Source organism: Sylvia atricapilla, chromosome Z (assembly GCF_009819655.1).
Source record: "Sylvia atricapilla isolate bSylAtr1 chromosome Z, bSylAtr1.pri, whole genome shotgun sequence".
Classification (NCBI taxonomy): Eukaryota; Metazoa; Chordata; class Aves; order Passeriformes; family Sylviidae; genus Sylvia; species Sylvia atricapilla.
Genome location: NC_089174.1, coordinates 80,810,035 through 80,826,151, shown reverse-complemented (window position 1 = coordinate 80,826,151; position 16,117 = coordinate 80,810,035). Strand labels below are relative to the sequence as shown.

The 16,117-nt window shown below is 41.7% G+C and overlaps 2 protein-coding genes across 2 annotated transcripts; both read right to left on the bottom strand.

The window, feature by feature from the left end:
* Window positions 1–1,497: 1,497 nt before the first annotated feature.
* On the bottom strand, window positions 1,498–8,607 carry KGD4 (alpha-ketoglutarate dehydrogenase subunit 4). The gene is made up of 4 exons (XM_066338463.1): window positions 8,477–8,607; window positions 7,370–7,433; window positions 3,013–3,215; window positions 1,498–1,772 (listed from the first exon to the last, which is right to left on the bottom strand). Exons 1-4 carry the CDS (start codon window positions 8,513–8,515, stop codon window positions 1,755–1,757), a joined length of 324 nt encoding a protein of 107 aa, XP_066194560.1. The 5' UTR covers window positions 8,516–8,607; the 3' UTR covers window positions 1,498–1,754.
* Window positions 8,608–8,857: 250 nt separating this feature from the next.
* Window positions 8,858–15,620, bottom strand: CENPH (centromere protein H). Its single transcript, XM_066339590.1, has 9 exons — window positions 15,352–15,620; window positions 15,204–15,259; window positions 14,661–14,721; window positions 14,208–14,282; window positions 13,451–13,507; window positions 12,542–12,605; window positions 12,202–12,253; window positions 10,863–11,011; window positions 8,858–9,636 (listed from the first exon to the last, which is right to left on the bottom strand). The coding sequence occupies exons 1-9, from the start codon at window positions 15,618–15,620 to the stop codon at window positions 9,550–9,552; spliced, it is 870 nt and encodes a 289-aa protein (XP_066195687.1). The 3' UTR covers window positions 8,858–9,549.
* Window positions 15,621–16,117: the final 497 nt, after the last annotated feature.

Genomic DNA, 16,117 nt, shown 5'->3' with positions numbered 1-16,117 from the left:
CTTGAAAATTAATTTCCCTACATGCCCGAGCTTTGCTGTTATTTAATAAATTAATCTGCAAGATCAATGAAGCTTGTGTAACTGTGGAGAACAGCCATCATCTCTGAAGAACTTCAGTGTCTCTTTCCTGCTGTAAAATCATTCCCAGCAAGACACCCAGGTGGTCCTTGGAAAAGTAGTGGCATGCCTCATACTGGAGGCTATCTCTAACTATCTGGATGACAGAAGGTGATCAGAAATAGTAGCATGGCTTCATTAAAGGTAAGTCTTGCTTGGTCAACCTGATTCCTTTTACAAGGAAACAGCTACCTGAATGGGTAAGGGAGGAGCAGTGGATGTTGCATACTTGATGTCAGCAGGGCTTTCAACACTGTCTCTCACAACATCCTCATAAACAAATTCAGGGATGTGGGCTGGATGAGTGACAGTGAGGTGGATCGAGAACAGATCCCAGAGGGTCAGAAATCAGTGGCACAGGGTCTAGCTGGGGCCTGTCCCCAGCGGTGTCCCTCAAGGTTCAATGCTGTACTCTTTAACTTGTTCAGCCAAGACTTGGATGAAGGGGCAGATGCCTGCTCAGCAAATCCAGAGGACACAGAGCTGTGAGGAGTGACTGACACCCCTGAGTGCTGTGCAGCCCTTGAGAAGGACCTCAGCAGGTTGGAGAGATGGACAGAGAAGAAACACCTGAAATTCAGCAAAGGCAAGTGCAGGGTCCTGCTCCTGGAGAAGAACAACCCCAGGCACCAGCACAGCCTTGGGCTGACCTGCTGGGGGGCAGCTCTGAGGAGAAGGACCTGGGGCTCCTGGTGGACAACAAGCTGTCCATGAGCCAGCAGTGTGTCCTGGTGGCCAAGAAGGCCAATGGGATCCTGGGGATATTAGGAAGAGGCTTGGCAGCAGGTCATGGAAGGTGATCCTGTCCCTGTACTCAGCCCTGGTGAGGCCTCACCTGGAGTGCTGTGTCCAGTTCTGGGCTCCTCAGGACAAGAGAGACATGGAGCTCCTGGAGTGGGTCCAGCAGAAGGCAACAAATTTTATGACTGGTCTGGAGCATCTCTCTTGTGTGGAAAGGCAGAGGGAGCTGGGACTGTTCAGCTTGATGAGATGGAACTGAGAGGGGACCTCATCAACCCCTCTTAGTACTTGAAGGGAAATTGCCAAGAAGATGGACCAGGCTCTTCTTGGTGGTGCTGAGTAATATAAAAGAGGCAATGGGCAGATACTGATGCCAGGAAGTTCCACCTGGACATGAGTAAGAACTTAGCTTTGCAGTTGACCACACACTGGAATAGATACACCATAGAGGGTGTGGGTCTCCCTCACTGGAAATATTCAAGCACCATCTGGACACAATCCTGTGCCATGTGCTCTGGGATGACCCTACTTGAGCAGGAAGGTCAGAAAAGGTGACCCACTGTGGTTTCTTCCAACTTGACTCATTCTGTGATTTTGTGATCTCAACCAGTGGAAAAATAAAATGACTCTGTTAGAATGTTGACTTTTCAAATGGCTAATTAGAAAAATATTTTAATGGTGCAGACATCATATATATTCAATTGCTATTAGCCATAAACATGAAAGCCTTCTCGGTCACAAATCAGTATCTTATGTCTTGTGTCCATCTTCTCACCCATCATACGAGATTTTATAAAAGCTATTAGTGTACAATGCTTTTTAATATTAAGGTAACACCTTTATTGTGAATATAATACCTCATTCTTCTACAGTAGCCAAGAAACTATCTTCTATATTTATTCTGGACCTCCACGCTGTAAAAGAAAAGCATATAGTTAAATATATTTCACTAAGAGAATGTGAAACAGAGATCAAATTATCTTTTGCACTGTGGCAGACTAAGAGACATAGTTCTAGTTTTAATTTCTGATTTAAATATTGGATTTTCTACCTACTTAAGAACAGGCATAGAATGTCAAATATCAGCATCTACCAGTCATGGCTACATTTTTTTCAAGGGAAAATACAAAAAAATCAACGCACTACCTACAGTTACAGCTGCTTCCATGTCTCTGTCTCTGAAGAAACCTGACTCTTAACCTTAAAAATGTCCAACAAACACAATACTAACAGACATAAGTTTTAAAATAACTTTCACTGCCTACATTCCAAAATGCAAAGTAAAAACAAAGCCAAGCAGAGTCATTACAATCTTAATGAGAAATCAGAAAAGTATTCAGCTAATTATTTTCCTAACAAAATAATTTTATAACTTATCTCACTGTTAAACAGACTTTTGCAAAAAGTCAAGAAGTGCATTACTATGCGAAATAACTGGTTTTATTTCTACATATAGATGTAGCCTACTTGCATACATGATGGAAAACTGATTTCCTCTACTAACATGGTTATGCTATACATGTCCTTACCATTTAACAAAGCTTTGCCAGCATCTTTTAATTTCAAACTCACAAGCACCTCACAAATTCTTTGCATTTTGCATATTCTTGCATTGAATCATCTGTTTTTACAACTAAGAATTGTTACAGAACAGAAGCAGGTTTTTCTTGCCTTTCATGTACAATGTCATATTTACAAGCATTGCAGAAAATATTTATATCAAGTCAAATAAAATGTTTCTACTACTAGAAATACAAGAGTTAATTTACTGATAAATAACTTTTAAAACTGGTTTGAGAAATATTTTGGACTTCGATCACCTGGCAATAGCCTTTCCTGGTCTAAGAAGAGACTTCTGTGCTCCTGTCCAGCACGGTCAAATTACACATTAAACAGCTGTTATAAAACAGGTACTGGTGGCAAATAATGCAGGCTGTGACTATCACCAGCTTACGTGCACATCTGTTCTAAGTCCAAATCTCTCCACCCAGTGGTACCACAAGCAAGTGAGAGTTGGGTACCTTCTGTATTAAGAATTGGTACATTGGGTATTGCATATGAAAACCAAGAAAGCCCAGGGCACACTCTTACAAAGAATTACTATGTAATACCACACCAGAAGATGTAGAAATAACGTAAAGAAAAAAAACTTACTTGAATATATTCAATCTCTTCATCTGACATTAGTTTTCTTCTGTATTTCTGAGGTAAGGTTCTTGTTAATTCAGAAGTGTCTGGTGTACCTTGTACTCTACTAGCAGGTGAAATATTTTGAAAGGCCAGTGATTTGCCTCCTACAGATTCCTGTGCTTTTGAAGCAAGGAGAGATGGCATACTTGCTTGTAGAGAGTCCTGTACTGAAACCCAGATTTCAAAACCATTTACAGAATTATTATTAGACTGTAAAATTAATAAGCAGGCAATAAAATCTACTATTGCTTGAAAGTCTTATTTGTTATAACAAATACCTAAAACAATTAAATCACTCTACTTTTCACAACCTGCTTTTATTGCTGATATAGGTAGTGCAGAATCTAAAAATTCTGGCAGTGGTTTGAATGGCAGAACTGCTCATGTGGATACAGAAGATATATCAGCATATACCCTAACAGTGGCTTTTTCACTGGGAAGCTGTACTTGGAGAAAAAGCATAACATTATGTAAATGTTTGTGCATGGGCAGTTATGTAGAAAGATAACTAAGATGATGCTTTTCATTTATTGCAACTGAAAAGACAGACAAATGAAAAAGATTTAGAGGCTTACAGAAAGATAAAGCTCATTACCACAACATGCAATGCAATGCCCAACCCATTTTTAATACAACAATCCTATCACATTTTGTTAATGAGGTGCAGAATGACCACCAAGTATCAGGCATCAGCAGTCAATGTTAATGAAATGCAAAGTAGAAGGAGTGCATCAGGTTCTTCACAGGTGAGGATCAGGAGCTAAGTTTCAGGAATTCACATTAGAGAAATTGCCTTGATTGTGCAGATAGCAGGGATGACAAAAGGGCAATGTTGTCACAGTCAGCATTCTTAACCTTAGATCTGTCCCACCATGGCTGATTTTACAATGGAAATATGCAATTTCCCCACCAGGCAGGACAGAGATCACATCAATATGGTCATTTCAGCACTCAGTCCCATATGGGATGGGATCCACCCCCGGGTGATGAGGGAGCTGGCAGATGAGCTTGTGAAGCCTCTCTCCATCATCAGTCCTGGCTCACTGGTGAGGTTCCAGAGGACTGGAAGCTGGCCAATGTGACACCCATTCACAAAAAGGGTGGGAAGGAGGATCCCGGTAATCAGATCATCCTGACTTCAGTATCTGGTAAGATCACGGAGCAGTTTATACTGAGTGTCATCACACAGCACCTACAGGATGGGCAGGGTATCAGACCCTGCCAGCACGGGTTTAGGAGGAGTGTAGGTCATATTTGACCAACCTGGTCTCCTTTTATGACCAGGTGACCTGGCTGGTGGCTGCAGGAAGGGCTGTGGGTGTTGTCTATTTGGACTGCAGCAAGGCCTTTGACACTGTCTCCCACAGCACACTCCTGGAAAAGCTGCAGCCCACGGCTTGGACAGGAGCTCTCTGTGCTGGGTTAGGAACTGGCTGCATGGCTGGGCACAGAGAGTGGTGGTGAACAGTGCTGCATCCAGCTGGGGACAGTCACCAGTGGTGTGCCTCAGGGGTCTCTGTTGGGACCAGCTCTGTTCAATATTTTTACTGATGACATGGATGAGGGGATTGAGTGGCTCATTGGTGAATTTGCAGGTGACACTGAGCTGGGAGTGTGTGTCAATCTCTTGGAAGGTAGGAGGGCTCTGCAAAGAGACCTGGAATGGCTGGATGGATGGGTGGAATCCAATAAGATGATGTTTAATAAGTTCAAGTGCCGAGTCCAAGTCTGAGTTTATTTTGGCCACAATAACCCCCTGCAGTGTTACAGGCTGGGGATGGTGTGGCTGGACAGTGCCCAGGAGGAAAGGGACCGGGGGATTCTGGTCAGTAGCTGGCTGAACATGAGCCAGGCTGTGCCCAGGTGGCCATGAAGGCCAACGGCATCCTGGCCTGGATCAGGAATGGTGTGGCCAGCAGGAGCAGGGAGGTCATTCTTCCCCTGTCCTGGGCACTGGTGAGGCCACACCTTGAGTGCTGTGTCCAGTTCTGGCCCCTCAGTTTGGGAGGGATGTTGAAACACTGGAGTACGTCCAGAAGAGGCAACAAGGCTGGTGAGGGGCTTGGAACACAAACTCTTTGAGGAACAACTGAGGGAGCTGGGGTTGTTTAGCCTGGAGAAAAGGAGATTCAGAGGTGACCTTATCACTCACTACAACTTCCTGAAAGGTGCCTGTGGGGGTTGGTCTCTTTCTCCAGGCAGCAACTGACAGAATGAGAGGACAGAGTCTCAAGCTGCGCCAAGGGAAATACAGGTTGGATATCAGGTAGAAGTTTTTTCCTGGAAGAGTGATAATGTACTGGAATAGTCTGCCCGGGGAGGTGGTGGAGTCACTATCCCTGGATGTGTTTAAATAAAGACTGGATGTGCCACTCGCTGCCATGGTTTAGTTGCGGTGTTGGGGCATGGCTTGGATTCAACGATCTTGAAGGTCTCTTCTAACCTGGTGATTCTGTCATTCTGTGATATATAAGGGTAAACCACCTGACAAAGCAGAATGCTTCCACAAAGTCCATCCCAGTACGCCAGAAAAATTAGCAAGACAAATGTAACATCTAACATCTGGACAGAGGCTCTCTATAACTATAAAATAAGCAGCATGAAAACTGCATGAACTGAAGCATGTGAGCAGCTACACCACCACAGTTTTGCCTGCCTTTGTCCTTCCTTGCTCCAGCAACACCAATGACCACAAAGGAGAGGGAGCCAGTTTTAGCCTTAATGAGTCTGATGTAGTTGCAGGATTGGAACAGACAATCAAACACCTGCAGCACTGTGACCAAGCCACCATTAAGTGGCATATTCAGAAGCTGTTTTTTTGTTTCAAGAAATAATACACCTTACATAGAAAAAAAATAAAAAAAGCAGTTTCTCAAAGTTTATTTCATCTACCACAAAAAAGTCTAGAGATCTGTCAAGAATTTTCCTCCACTGTATGTTTCAATCTGATGCGTAGTTGGAGTAGATTCATTAGCCAATTGAAAACATTAGCCAATCGAAAACAGAAATTTTTCTGCTGCTGCTTTAGTTCTATTACAGTCTCTACTACATCTTTCCCATCCCTGTTTGAGGCCATAATGTTGCAGTAGTAACAGGCCCACTAGAATTTGGCTGGGCTTTTACATCCAGCCTAAGAAGCTGCTCTGAGGAGCCATTTAACTATGCAGGAGCAACAATCTGGTACAATTAAATGCAGTTTTTGCTACAGCATTCAAGCAAGACAAAGTAGGTTGCAGTTTACTAACAAGATGGCAGATCCTGATGAAGGTAGGTAAGTCTAACATACTTAAAAGATACCGATACAAGAATCTTCTGACACAGAGGTAAACAAGATGTCAGAAACACATTTTCAAGCTTTTAAGAAAGTAGTTCACTGGCATGACAGGTGGTGGATTTGGCTGAACTGTGCAAAATGTACAGAATTTTGACAGAAAGTTATGTAGAAAATAGTTCCTGAAGAGTCCACAGGTAAGTCAGAAGAGGCATTTATATGCACTGTGGAGTTTCAAATGTAAAACTAAACTTGAAGCTAAAGGCTTGATGATGCTGTGGCAAGTAACTAGGCACAGTATAATTTCAAAAGAAGTGAGAATAACATAACAGAGCTTTTAAAGATTGCTCCTACTTTTTCTTCAGAAGCTTTTTGACCCAAAAGGATTTCTAAACCAACATATTGCTAATATATATCTGTTGTTTAAATATAATAGTATTGGGAATACGATAAATATCAAATATAAATATAAATTAGGTATAAAAGTTAATATCAATAATTGCAATGATTTTTCTTCCTCAGCATTAATTAGTAACACAAGAAAATACTTCTTAAATTGTACAGATCTCCCAGCTGGAGCTCCTAGCTACAATCTTGTTTTGAAAACAGAGCAGAAAATACATCATACATTTCAACTAAGAAAAAAATGAGGGAAATGCAACATCATTTATGCAAATACCACTGAATAAGTAAAGCTGCTCCAAACTGCCTTGGGCACAGTCATTTCAGTAAATATTACTACTTGGGAAAACATGACTTTATATAAAGTAGAAAACAAACACTGGAAATTTTTGTGAATCTTTCTTGAGAAAAAAGTAAAAGACATGCATGCATTATGTGTCTACACGCAGTTGTAAAGAAAAGTTGTGATGAAAGTTGTGATGAAAGTTCAAGAGTTGCCTTCAAACCAAATCAAGCATGTTTCAAAAAGCCTGCTCCAACCTAGTTCAGTTGTATAGCCGAAAGTGAGAAACTGGGTCCTGGTTCTTGAATAAAACACTAACTGTAAAGAAATGTGGTGCAAGCTGTATCCATACCCAAAATACTTACTTTGAGGTCTGGGACCACTTTTTCTGTCTGGGAACTTTATTAATGGAGTATGTGGCTTGACTACCTAGAAAGGGACCAGATAGGCAGAGAAACAGACACAGGTTACTGTGAATAATAAAATTGAATGTACAATGTATCAAACAACCACTCTCACCAGCTGCTCCCTTCACCACTACATATTTACCACTACTTGAAGATCCCAGTTTACCCCAGGAAGAATTTTACTTTAAAAAGTAGTCCTACACCCTGATGTCCAGAGCAGGTACAGGCTGTTTTCCTATTCTCATCAGTGTGTGTCTGCAGAAACAGCCACTGCCATTACATGAATACAATCACAATGCAATCTGCTCTGGTGAGAATCCACCCACAGTATTGTGTCCAGTTCTGGGGGCCCCCCGCCAAAAAAACCCCACCACATGGTCTTGCTGGAGTGAGTCCAGAACAGGGCCATTAAGGTGATCAGAGGGCTGAAGCACCACTCCTATGAGGACAGGGTGAGAGAGCTGGAGTTGTTCAGCCTGAAGAACGCTCTGGGGACACCTTACAACTCAAAGAAGCAGGTTTGGATTAGAAAGATTAGAAAGAAATTCTTTATTTAGAAGGTGGTGAAGCACTGGCACAAGCTGCCCAGAGCATCTGCGGCTGTCCCATCCCTGCAAGTGCCTAAAGCCAGGTTTGGACGGAGCTTTTAGCAACCTGGTCTAATGAAGGTGTCCCTGCCAACGGCGGGGAGTGTTGTAACTAGGTGACCTTTAAAGTCCCTTCCAATCCAAATCATGCCGGGGTTCCACAGCGCTTTAGCACCCGGAGTGGCGACCTGTGCTCTGCCTGTACGAAGCACTTTCACCTTAAAGAGGCCCATCTTAGGAAGGAGCTGCCAGCCAGCTCCGCACCCGCTGCTATCACAGCACCAGGCACCTGCGACACCGTGTGCGCGCCACTGCACGGCTCTCCCCAAGGACACCGGCCGCCCCAGCGGCGTGTCCTCAAGCCGCGGCCACCTCAGACATGCTGCTTGGCGGCGGCGGCAGCAGGAGAAGTGAGGCCCGCCGCCCGAGCCAGGGGCTCCGGCCGTCTCAGACACCGCCGTTCCGGGGCCGCCCTTACCTGCACAGCCCTGGTGGCAGCCGCCATCTTGCTGCCCATGGTGACGAGCCCGAGGGGCCCCGCCGGGCCCCGCCCACAGCAACGAACGCGGGCTGTGGGCGGGGCCTCGCTCTCTGTGGGCGGGGCCTCGCTCTCTGTGGGCGGGGCCTCGCTCTCTGTGGGCGGGGCGGGGAGCTGTGGCTCGGCCTGCCGAACAAATCGCCTTATCGTCACTTAAAAAAAACCCCAAACCGAATAAAACGTTTTTAGGGTTTAATTTCTATTATTAATTGAAGGGAACCACATTAAAAAGATAGCTAGCGATCATTTACCAAGTTAGAGGTCACACACCAAGATAACAAGGGACACTACACATTCCCAAAACGTACTATACCCCAATAGTTGATTTCTTTCAAATATTTATTTCAAACAAACATTTATTTCAAACAGACATCAACTCTAAAAAGCGCAAATGCTGGTGAAGACGTAATTAAAACACAGCTGCACAGTCAGCAGTATGCAGTCATCTCTGCAGACAAGAGTCACTGCTAACAAGAGCATAAAACTCCTGGTGTTTAAAATTTTCCATAATACATAAAATAATACATAAAATTATAATTTAAACAAAAAATAATCCCAACTCAAGGCTTCCTAATAAATTTTCCACATCGAGATTTTGACTGGGACAGAGGAGAGTCATGCATCCTGCTTGAGCTCCACAGCCTTCTGGCTCTCAGGAAAGAGGTGCAGCAAAACCTCAGTTTAGGTCCACTTCTACATGAAACCTTGAAACTTTTCCTGTGTTTTTGCTGCTTTTCAGAGGTACTTGAGACAGGACAGCTCGAGAAATGAGTCTTCAGATAGTTTCATTTCGTCAGCTCTATGACATGGTCAAATGTTTGTGGTCTACCAGAAGATTAACTTCATTTAAAAGAGTTGTTTGGACAATTTCAATTTTCTAGAGAGAGCAACATCTTTCAGAAAGATCAAATGTTACTATTCTTTAGAGGTGTTTTAAGATACATGTAATCTATGAAATTTAGCTAAAATGCACACAATGAATAAAACAAACAGCAGCATATCCATCTCCTGACTTAGTTAAGATTATTTTCAAGCTGTAGAACAATTGCCTTTAAAGATGGATCTTCTGCCCAGTTAACTCTGCTTCCAATTATGAGGTTCTATAAACGAGAAAGATTTACAGGTTAAAACAAGCCCTTGCAAAGGACAAATCCTAGTAAAATATATCAAAGAAAGTCTGCTTTTAAATTTTTAATTTGAAAGCCCTTGAAATTCACAAGCATTTGAAGTAGGCAGGATGGAGCAAAAAAGGAGAAAGGAAAGCACTGGTTTAGATACTATTGTTGATACATAGGCAAAAATCCCTAAATCCATGCTTTTTGATTTCCTAGAGGGGTTTGCATACTACCTCAATTTTAAACACAGAAACCTAGAGAACATTTCTAGCAATATGAAATAAAGTTTGCCTCAAAGACAAAATAACGCAGTTAACATTCTCACCCTGCCATTCTGGATTGAAAATGGGAATTTAAATTTAACCAAAGAAGATTTGCTCTACTTAGGGCCCATAAAATTTCAGGAATACAAAACTGGAAGATTTATACTCTAATTTAAATCCCAGTTAAACATTAAATTTCTTGTTCTCAGTTTGATCTCAGTTTGAGATGTAACAACACTACAGTAGCAGCCTTAGCACACGGAGCAAAAAGTCAGAACACTGTTTTTGTCCTTGACATTCCTATGCTGCCTGAGACCCTTCCACCCTAACCCAAACCTCACTTTGCATGACCGCACACTCCAGGCGTGCTGCCAGTCGGCTGCATGTATGCAGACTAATTAGCAGCCCCTGACACATGGGTAACCAAAGGGGCAAAGGCCACACTGCTGAAGGAATTTGGAGACTGGCCATGGCCAAAGCTTTCACAGGGCTGTAGGGCATGACACAGAGAAGGCATGTGGTCAGAAGGGGCAGAGGAAAACTCACTGGTAACATGGCCTAACACCTATTTATTTTTTCTAACCGTGAGATGGGGAAACTGATTTGGTAGGGTGCAGAGGTGACTCAGAGTAGAAGGAAATACAGCTATTACTGTGACAGACATTCTTCGAGAAAGATGCATTATTTTTCTACCTTTAAGGAAACAAAGATACATTGATGGACTGTCTTTAAACCTTGCAAAAAAATTAATGCAAAGATGCTTGTGACAATTTCAAGCTCTTAGCCTTTAAAGCAATAGAAGACTTCCTTTTCTTCCTACACACTACTTCCATTACCACTGTTTGGAAAACACAGTTTAGTGCTCTTAAGTTATATTTGCTATACAGTATGTTATCTTCAATGAAATGAAAAATTGTAAACTTGTTTCTAAAAGCCACACAACATTACCTGGAACACGTTTTGAATTATTGTAGTCATCTGTCTTTCTTGTTCTAATATATTATTGTTCTCTGTTTCAGGGGCATTCACACTTGCTTGTTTCTCCTCTTGCATTTTCCTCAAGGTCTGAATTTGCTGTGTTTGCTGTAGTTTTAGAGCTGTTACATTATTAGGAAAATTAAGTATTAATTAGTTAGGTGAACAGTAGAACTGAAAATACTATTTTTCCTCACAGCCACCCAAACTTCCACTGCAACGTTTAATGCAATAACCCTAATTTAAAACTCCACTCCTTCCCTCAAATATACCTCAATATTTTTTTTTGAAAGAGGCAACACATGCTGTGGCTACCTGGTATCAGACTACATCAATTGGCTCTCTTGTCAACAGCAAAACAGAAAGTACATTGTATGCTGCCTGCATTTCCCTCACACAGGGACTAATTTGCATCTCTGTCCTATACCTTGTTTTTGAGTGCCACAATTTTTATAGGTCTTTTTTACACCTATTAAAGACCCTTACTCCTTTTTCAGATTTGATTGAAACAAGATTCCAAAGTCATACAAAGAGCATATGGGCATGACCAGCAAATATTATTATTTTTATAGGAAACGGGGCTAACTAGACTGATTAAAAGTGTTTAGGAGCAGTTCATATGTTGAAAGAATGGTAGCAGGGCATTCCTTCCTTTATTTGCAAAGATATCAAGTATGTTCATGTGTCTCAAGTGAACAGTTATTTCATTGTGTTTGTTCATTACTGTCAACATATTCAAACTCCCTACATGTGAATCAAGCAATAGCTGTTAAAATTTGTGGCAAATTTGGTCATGAAAGAAAGAGCATTCAGAGAATACATTTACCACATGAAGTTCTGAATATTGACATCACATCTAAATTTGACCCAATTTTAACAAGACTACTGAATACCAATATATATATACTTCTTTGTAAGTAAATCCCCCTCCCAAATTCCTCATACATGTGCAGTATGACAAAAAACAATCTCATACATGTGCAGTATGACAAAAACCAATCTTTTAGGTGCTGTAGGGCTGATTTAAATGACTAAACAATGTGTAACTTTCGGAAGAGCTTACATGAAATAATAAAATGCTGAGTGCTATTTTCAAGTGTTGTCTTGCATCTCTCATTCTAATGTGTCAGTCTCAGGTTTGAGTAGGGAACACACCAGCTCAGCCATACAGTACTTTCTACTCTTTTAACCAGTTTTATAACTGTGTTGAGTTTTGTTACTACACATGTAAATTCACATTGCTACAAGAACTACTTAAAAATATGAACTACATTAAAATACAAATCAAAGTCAATACAGATGACACACTTACAGACTCTTTTCCTTTTAATGTCCATCATCTGCTCTTCTTTCTGACGTGCTTGCTGAAACGGAAAAAAAAAGTATTTTCCAGACTCTTGTCTTCAAAAATATTGAAAGATGTTAATTCAATCCACAAAAACAGCTAAGGGCAACTCCAAAACAGACTTACTTACATGCTCACTTTAAGTAATCCTTTCAATGATTTTGATAACAGTAGGAACTGCACCCATGTCACCACATATTTAGCTTCAAATGACTTGTGCAGTCCTGTTGCTTTCAAAGTGCACTCCTGCCCATGCTGAGGTTGGTTGACCAGCACAACAGTAACAGAAGCAATAACTGCCACTTACCTGCTGAAATTCAATTACTGTCCGGCTGAGCAATCCTATCTGTTTCACTGTTTCAAGGATCACACTAAGGAAGAAAACAGTTGCATACCTTAAGACCACTAATATAAGTCAACATCCTAAATGTTTCAATCAACTTTATTTAAATAAAGGATTTCTCATTTGTCCAAACAGCAAAATAATATTACGTGTCTGCACACTTCTTTTTACAGTTAAGTCTCAGTATCATTGTAGAGATCAAATAGTTCCCTTACTTCCCTCTCAGTTTCCCTAAGATTTCATTTAAGTCCAACATTTTAAATCACATAGTTTGGAAAGCATCAAGAAAGTCCAGCCATCTGGAAATCGGCTATGAATTAAAGCTCCTAAATCATGGAGATGCAACCTCTTAGCTGTATTTCTGACAGAAATTAAATTTTTCATATTACACTTCATATGCATCCACCTGTTAATAATAGTAGGAAATTAAAAGCTGCTTTTAAATGTTTAAGCTTTCATTTCTTTTTCAAAGACATTTTGCTCCTACACAGTTAAATAATAAAGGCAGCAAAGCAGAGGGAAGGCCCTGTTACAAGCCTGTAATACGTGCTCAGCTATCATAAATGCAGATAATTCAAACATTACAAACAAAAAGCTCTCCTGGTTAAAAGCAGTTCTCACTACTGAATCAAGAGGTATGATCTCTGTAATCAAAGGTGGGTAAATTCAGAGCCCAACTGTAAATCTGCCATGGCCATATGAAGTCTGATCATGCTGATTCTAGCTAGAAGGCAGGCAGTATATCATTCCATCAAATCTAGAAAAAGGAAGCTTGCTTTGACAAGAGGTAAAATGAAATAATCTAGAAATATGTCACAATAAACTATGCAAGTCCATTCCTTTCTAGACATCTGACTCCCAAGAACACCTTACCGTGCGTCCTCATCAGCTTGATCCAATTTGTTTCTCAGGGCATCCGCAATTTGGGTTCTGCATATTGTAAAAAATAACATGTGATTGATAATTCATAAGAAACTGAGAGAAGCAGGGAAAAGAGAGAAGTAGATTTAAATAAGTAATAGAAAAAGATAATTTCCAGGATTCCACTTTTGTCCTCTTTCACATTAGAATTATATAAACAAAACACTCAGTACCTTTTAAAATATCACACTTCTTAAATAATGGGGCTTAACTCAGGACAGGAGAGAATTTATCAATGATTATTTGTGAAAGTGACAACTCCTTTGTCTCTTGACCAACATATCTGGACACCATCAGTCCTAGAGTCTGCAGAAAGGAAGCTGGGCAGAGGTGTGAATTCAAATAAACAGCCATAAAACACGTGGGAGTGGGATGTCTAATGTTATCAACTTCCATCTTTTCGTAGGCATTTGGAAAATACTGCCAAGAAATACACTTAGTGATTTGTACTGTCACTCTTTCACAACTGTAAAGGAACTTTGGGGTTTACACATTTCAACTAGGAAGTTTGGTGGGCTTTTGTTTTGTTTTCTACAGCATATCTATCTGCATTCCTATTGTTTAACGGTACTTAAAATCTCTCTAATCTCCCATATCACTTTAAATCCTGTTTTAATCAGATCTATGTATGGACACAGAGAGGAAACCACCTGGTTTTCTCTCTGTTTGCATACACAGATGCATAAATAAAGGGTGAAGAAAATCCTACCTTTGCAAGGCCAAGGTCTTGTTCTGGAAAGAGACTTTTAGTTCCTCTGTACTGTTTTCCAAATCTTTTGTAGCACTGAAAAACAAAAAACAGTAAGACAGACAACCTGAGTATGAAGATAACAGAGTTTAAAAACAGTGTGACATTTTTATTTGCTTTCTATATAGCAAATGTAAGAATTTTTCATGTGAGCCACAAATTATTAGGGCTAGGAATAACTTAGCATGTGGAATGATATTAGTCAATTCCAGCTATCACATAAAGGACTGCAAATTTAAAATCCACATCAGATACAAAAGTACACAGGGAGAATGAATAAAACATTTCTTCCCCACATCTTCTCTCAGTTTCCATTATTTTCACCTATTCTTCTACAAAGTACTGATTGTTAATCCAGCAATTCACTAAGAAGGAATAACTACAAGAAAATTTTGAAGTCATCCAGTGACATACCTCTGGATAAGTTTTTCTTCAATGGTACTAATCCTTGATTGATCAATGAAATTTTCTTCATCTGCAAAAGAGAACATCAATAAAACAAGCACAATAGAGACTTTTAAATACAATCTATAGAGCATACAAGATTAGCATTTTTGTGTGAACAAGTTACTTTTACTTTCAAGCTTTATTCTACTGTTAACAAAACTATGCTCGGCAGACTTTCAGCAAGACTTTTGGCAAGACTTCAGCCCCAGTGACCAGATTTTTACATGTCAGCGGAGTCTAAAATCCAAACTCAAAAAAGAATGGCAAGGACAGTGGGCAACAGCTATATGGCACCTTTATAAACATTCAAATACGTCTAAAAAGCTTCCTAGAAAACGCGTTAAAACGTACAGCCAGAGGAAAAAAAAATCATTATGTTAGTAAGGAGCACTTTCGATAAATAATTAAAGAAAATATTCAAAAAACTATATATATATATACATATATATAAATGCCACATCGCATTCTTTGTTTAGTGCAACATCCCACTGCGAGGAGGGATACACTTACAGGTAAGAACGGCCTCGTTGTACTCCCTAAGTTGTTCCTTCAGTTGGTCCCTCATGCTGTGGCGGGAATAAAGCGACAATGATCAGAGGCTGAGCACACCTTCATCCCATCCCTGGGCTGCTCCCCGTCCCTTCCCGCCGGCACTAACCGGAGCACAGTGAGGACATCGACGTCGCCGTCATCGGTTCCGGCCTGGACCAGTACCGGGGCCGGAGCCGGGATCGGGACCGGAGCCGAGATCGGGACCGGAGCCGAGATCGGGACCGGAGCTGGGATCGGGACCGGAGACGAGATCGGGACTGGAGCCGGGATCGGGACCGGAGCTGGGATCGGGACCGGAGACGAGATCGGGACCGGAGCCGAGATCGGGACCGGAGCCGAGATCGGGACCGGCGAGTCCACAGCAACCGCCGCCATTGCTGCACCTTCAAATCGCGCGGCTCCCGACGGCCCGCGCGCCCGCGCCTGCGCAGAGCAGCGGGGGGCGGGGCCGGAAGGGCGGCGAGCCGAGCCCTCAGCGGCGCCGGGCAGGGCGGGGAGGCTGGGAACCCGCGGGGCCCGTACAGTGCGTGCAAGGGAAAATAAAAAAATAACACTGGCAGAGCTCAGTATTTCTTCCGTCTGCCCTAGTATTCGCGTGGAGATAGAAGGGGTAGGTGTAAGCTACTAAGGGAAGTAAAAATAGACTGCAAAAACTACACAGTAAGTGAAGGCAGCTGCTGCATAGAACCAGAGACTTGGGTTTAAGAGCAAATGCAGCAGTCAACCCAGCACAGTGGTCCTGTTCACCATTAAGCCATGACCTCAAGCGTCATATTAACACATTTTTTTTGAGCATGCTCAGGGATGGTGACTGCTGCGCAACTCTGGGCTGCTTGTTCCAATGTCTGACTACCCCGGACAGCCTCTGTATT

What these genes read in the sequence shown, in the direction of transcription:
- CENPH (XM_066339590.1), bottom strand. Translation starts at nt 15,620, where the DNA reads ATGGCGGCGGTTGCTGTGGACTCGCCGGTCCCGATCTCGGCTCCGGTC. An exon ending in GATGTCCTCACTGTGCTCCG is followed by an intron (nt 15,260 to 15,351) that starts GTTAGTGCCGGC and finishes TTCCCGCCACAG; the next exon opens with CATGAGGGACCAACTGAAGG. An exon ending in TAATTCAAAACGTGTTCCAG is followed by an intron (nt 9,637 to 10,862) that starts GTAATGTTGTGT and finishes TCTCGTTTATAG; the next exon opens with AACCTCATAATTGGAAGCAG.
- KGD4 (XM_066338463.1), bottom strand. Translation starts at nt 8,515, where the DNA reads ATGGGCAGCAAGATGGCGGCTGCCACCAGGGCTGTGCAG. An exon ending in CTGCCACCAGGGCTGTGCAG is followed by an intron (nt 7,434 to 8,476) that starts GTAAGGGCGGCC and finishes GTCCCTTTCTAG; the next exon opens with GTAGTCAAGCCACATACTCC. An exon ending in AAGTGGTCCCAGACCTCAAA is followed by an intron (nt 3,216 to 7,369) that starts GTAAGTATTTTG and finishes TCTGGGTTTCAG; the next exon opens with TACAGGACTCTCTACAAGCA.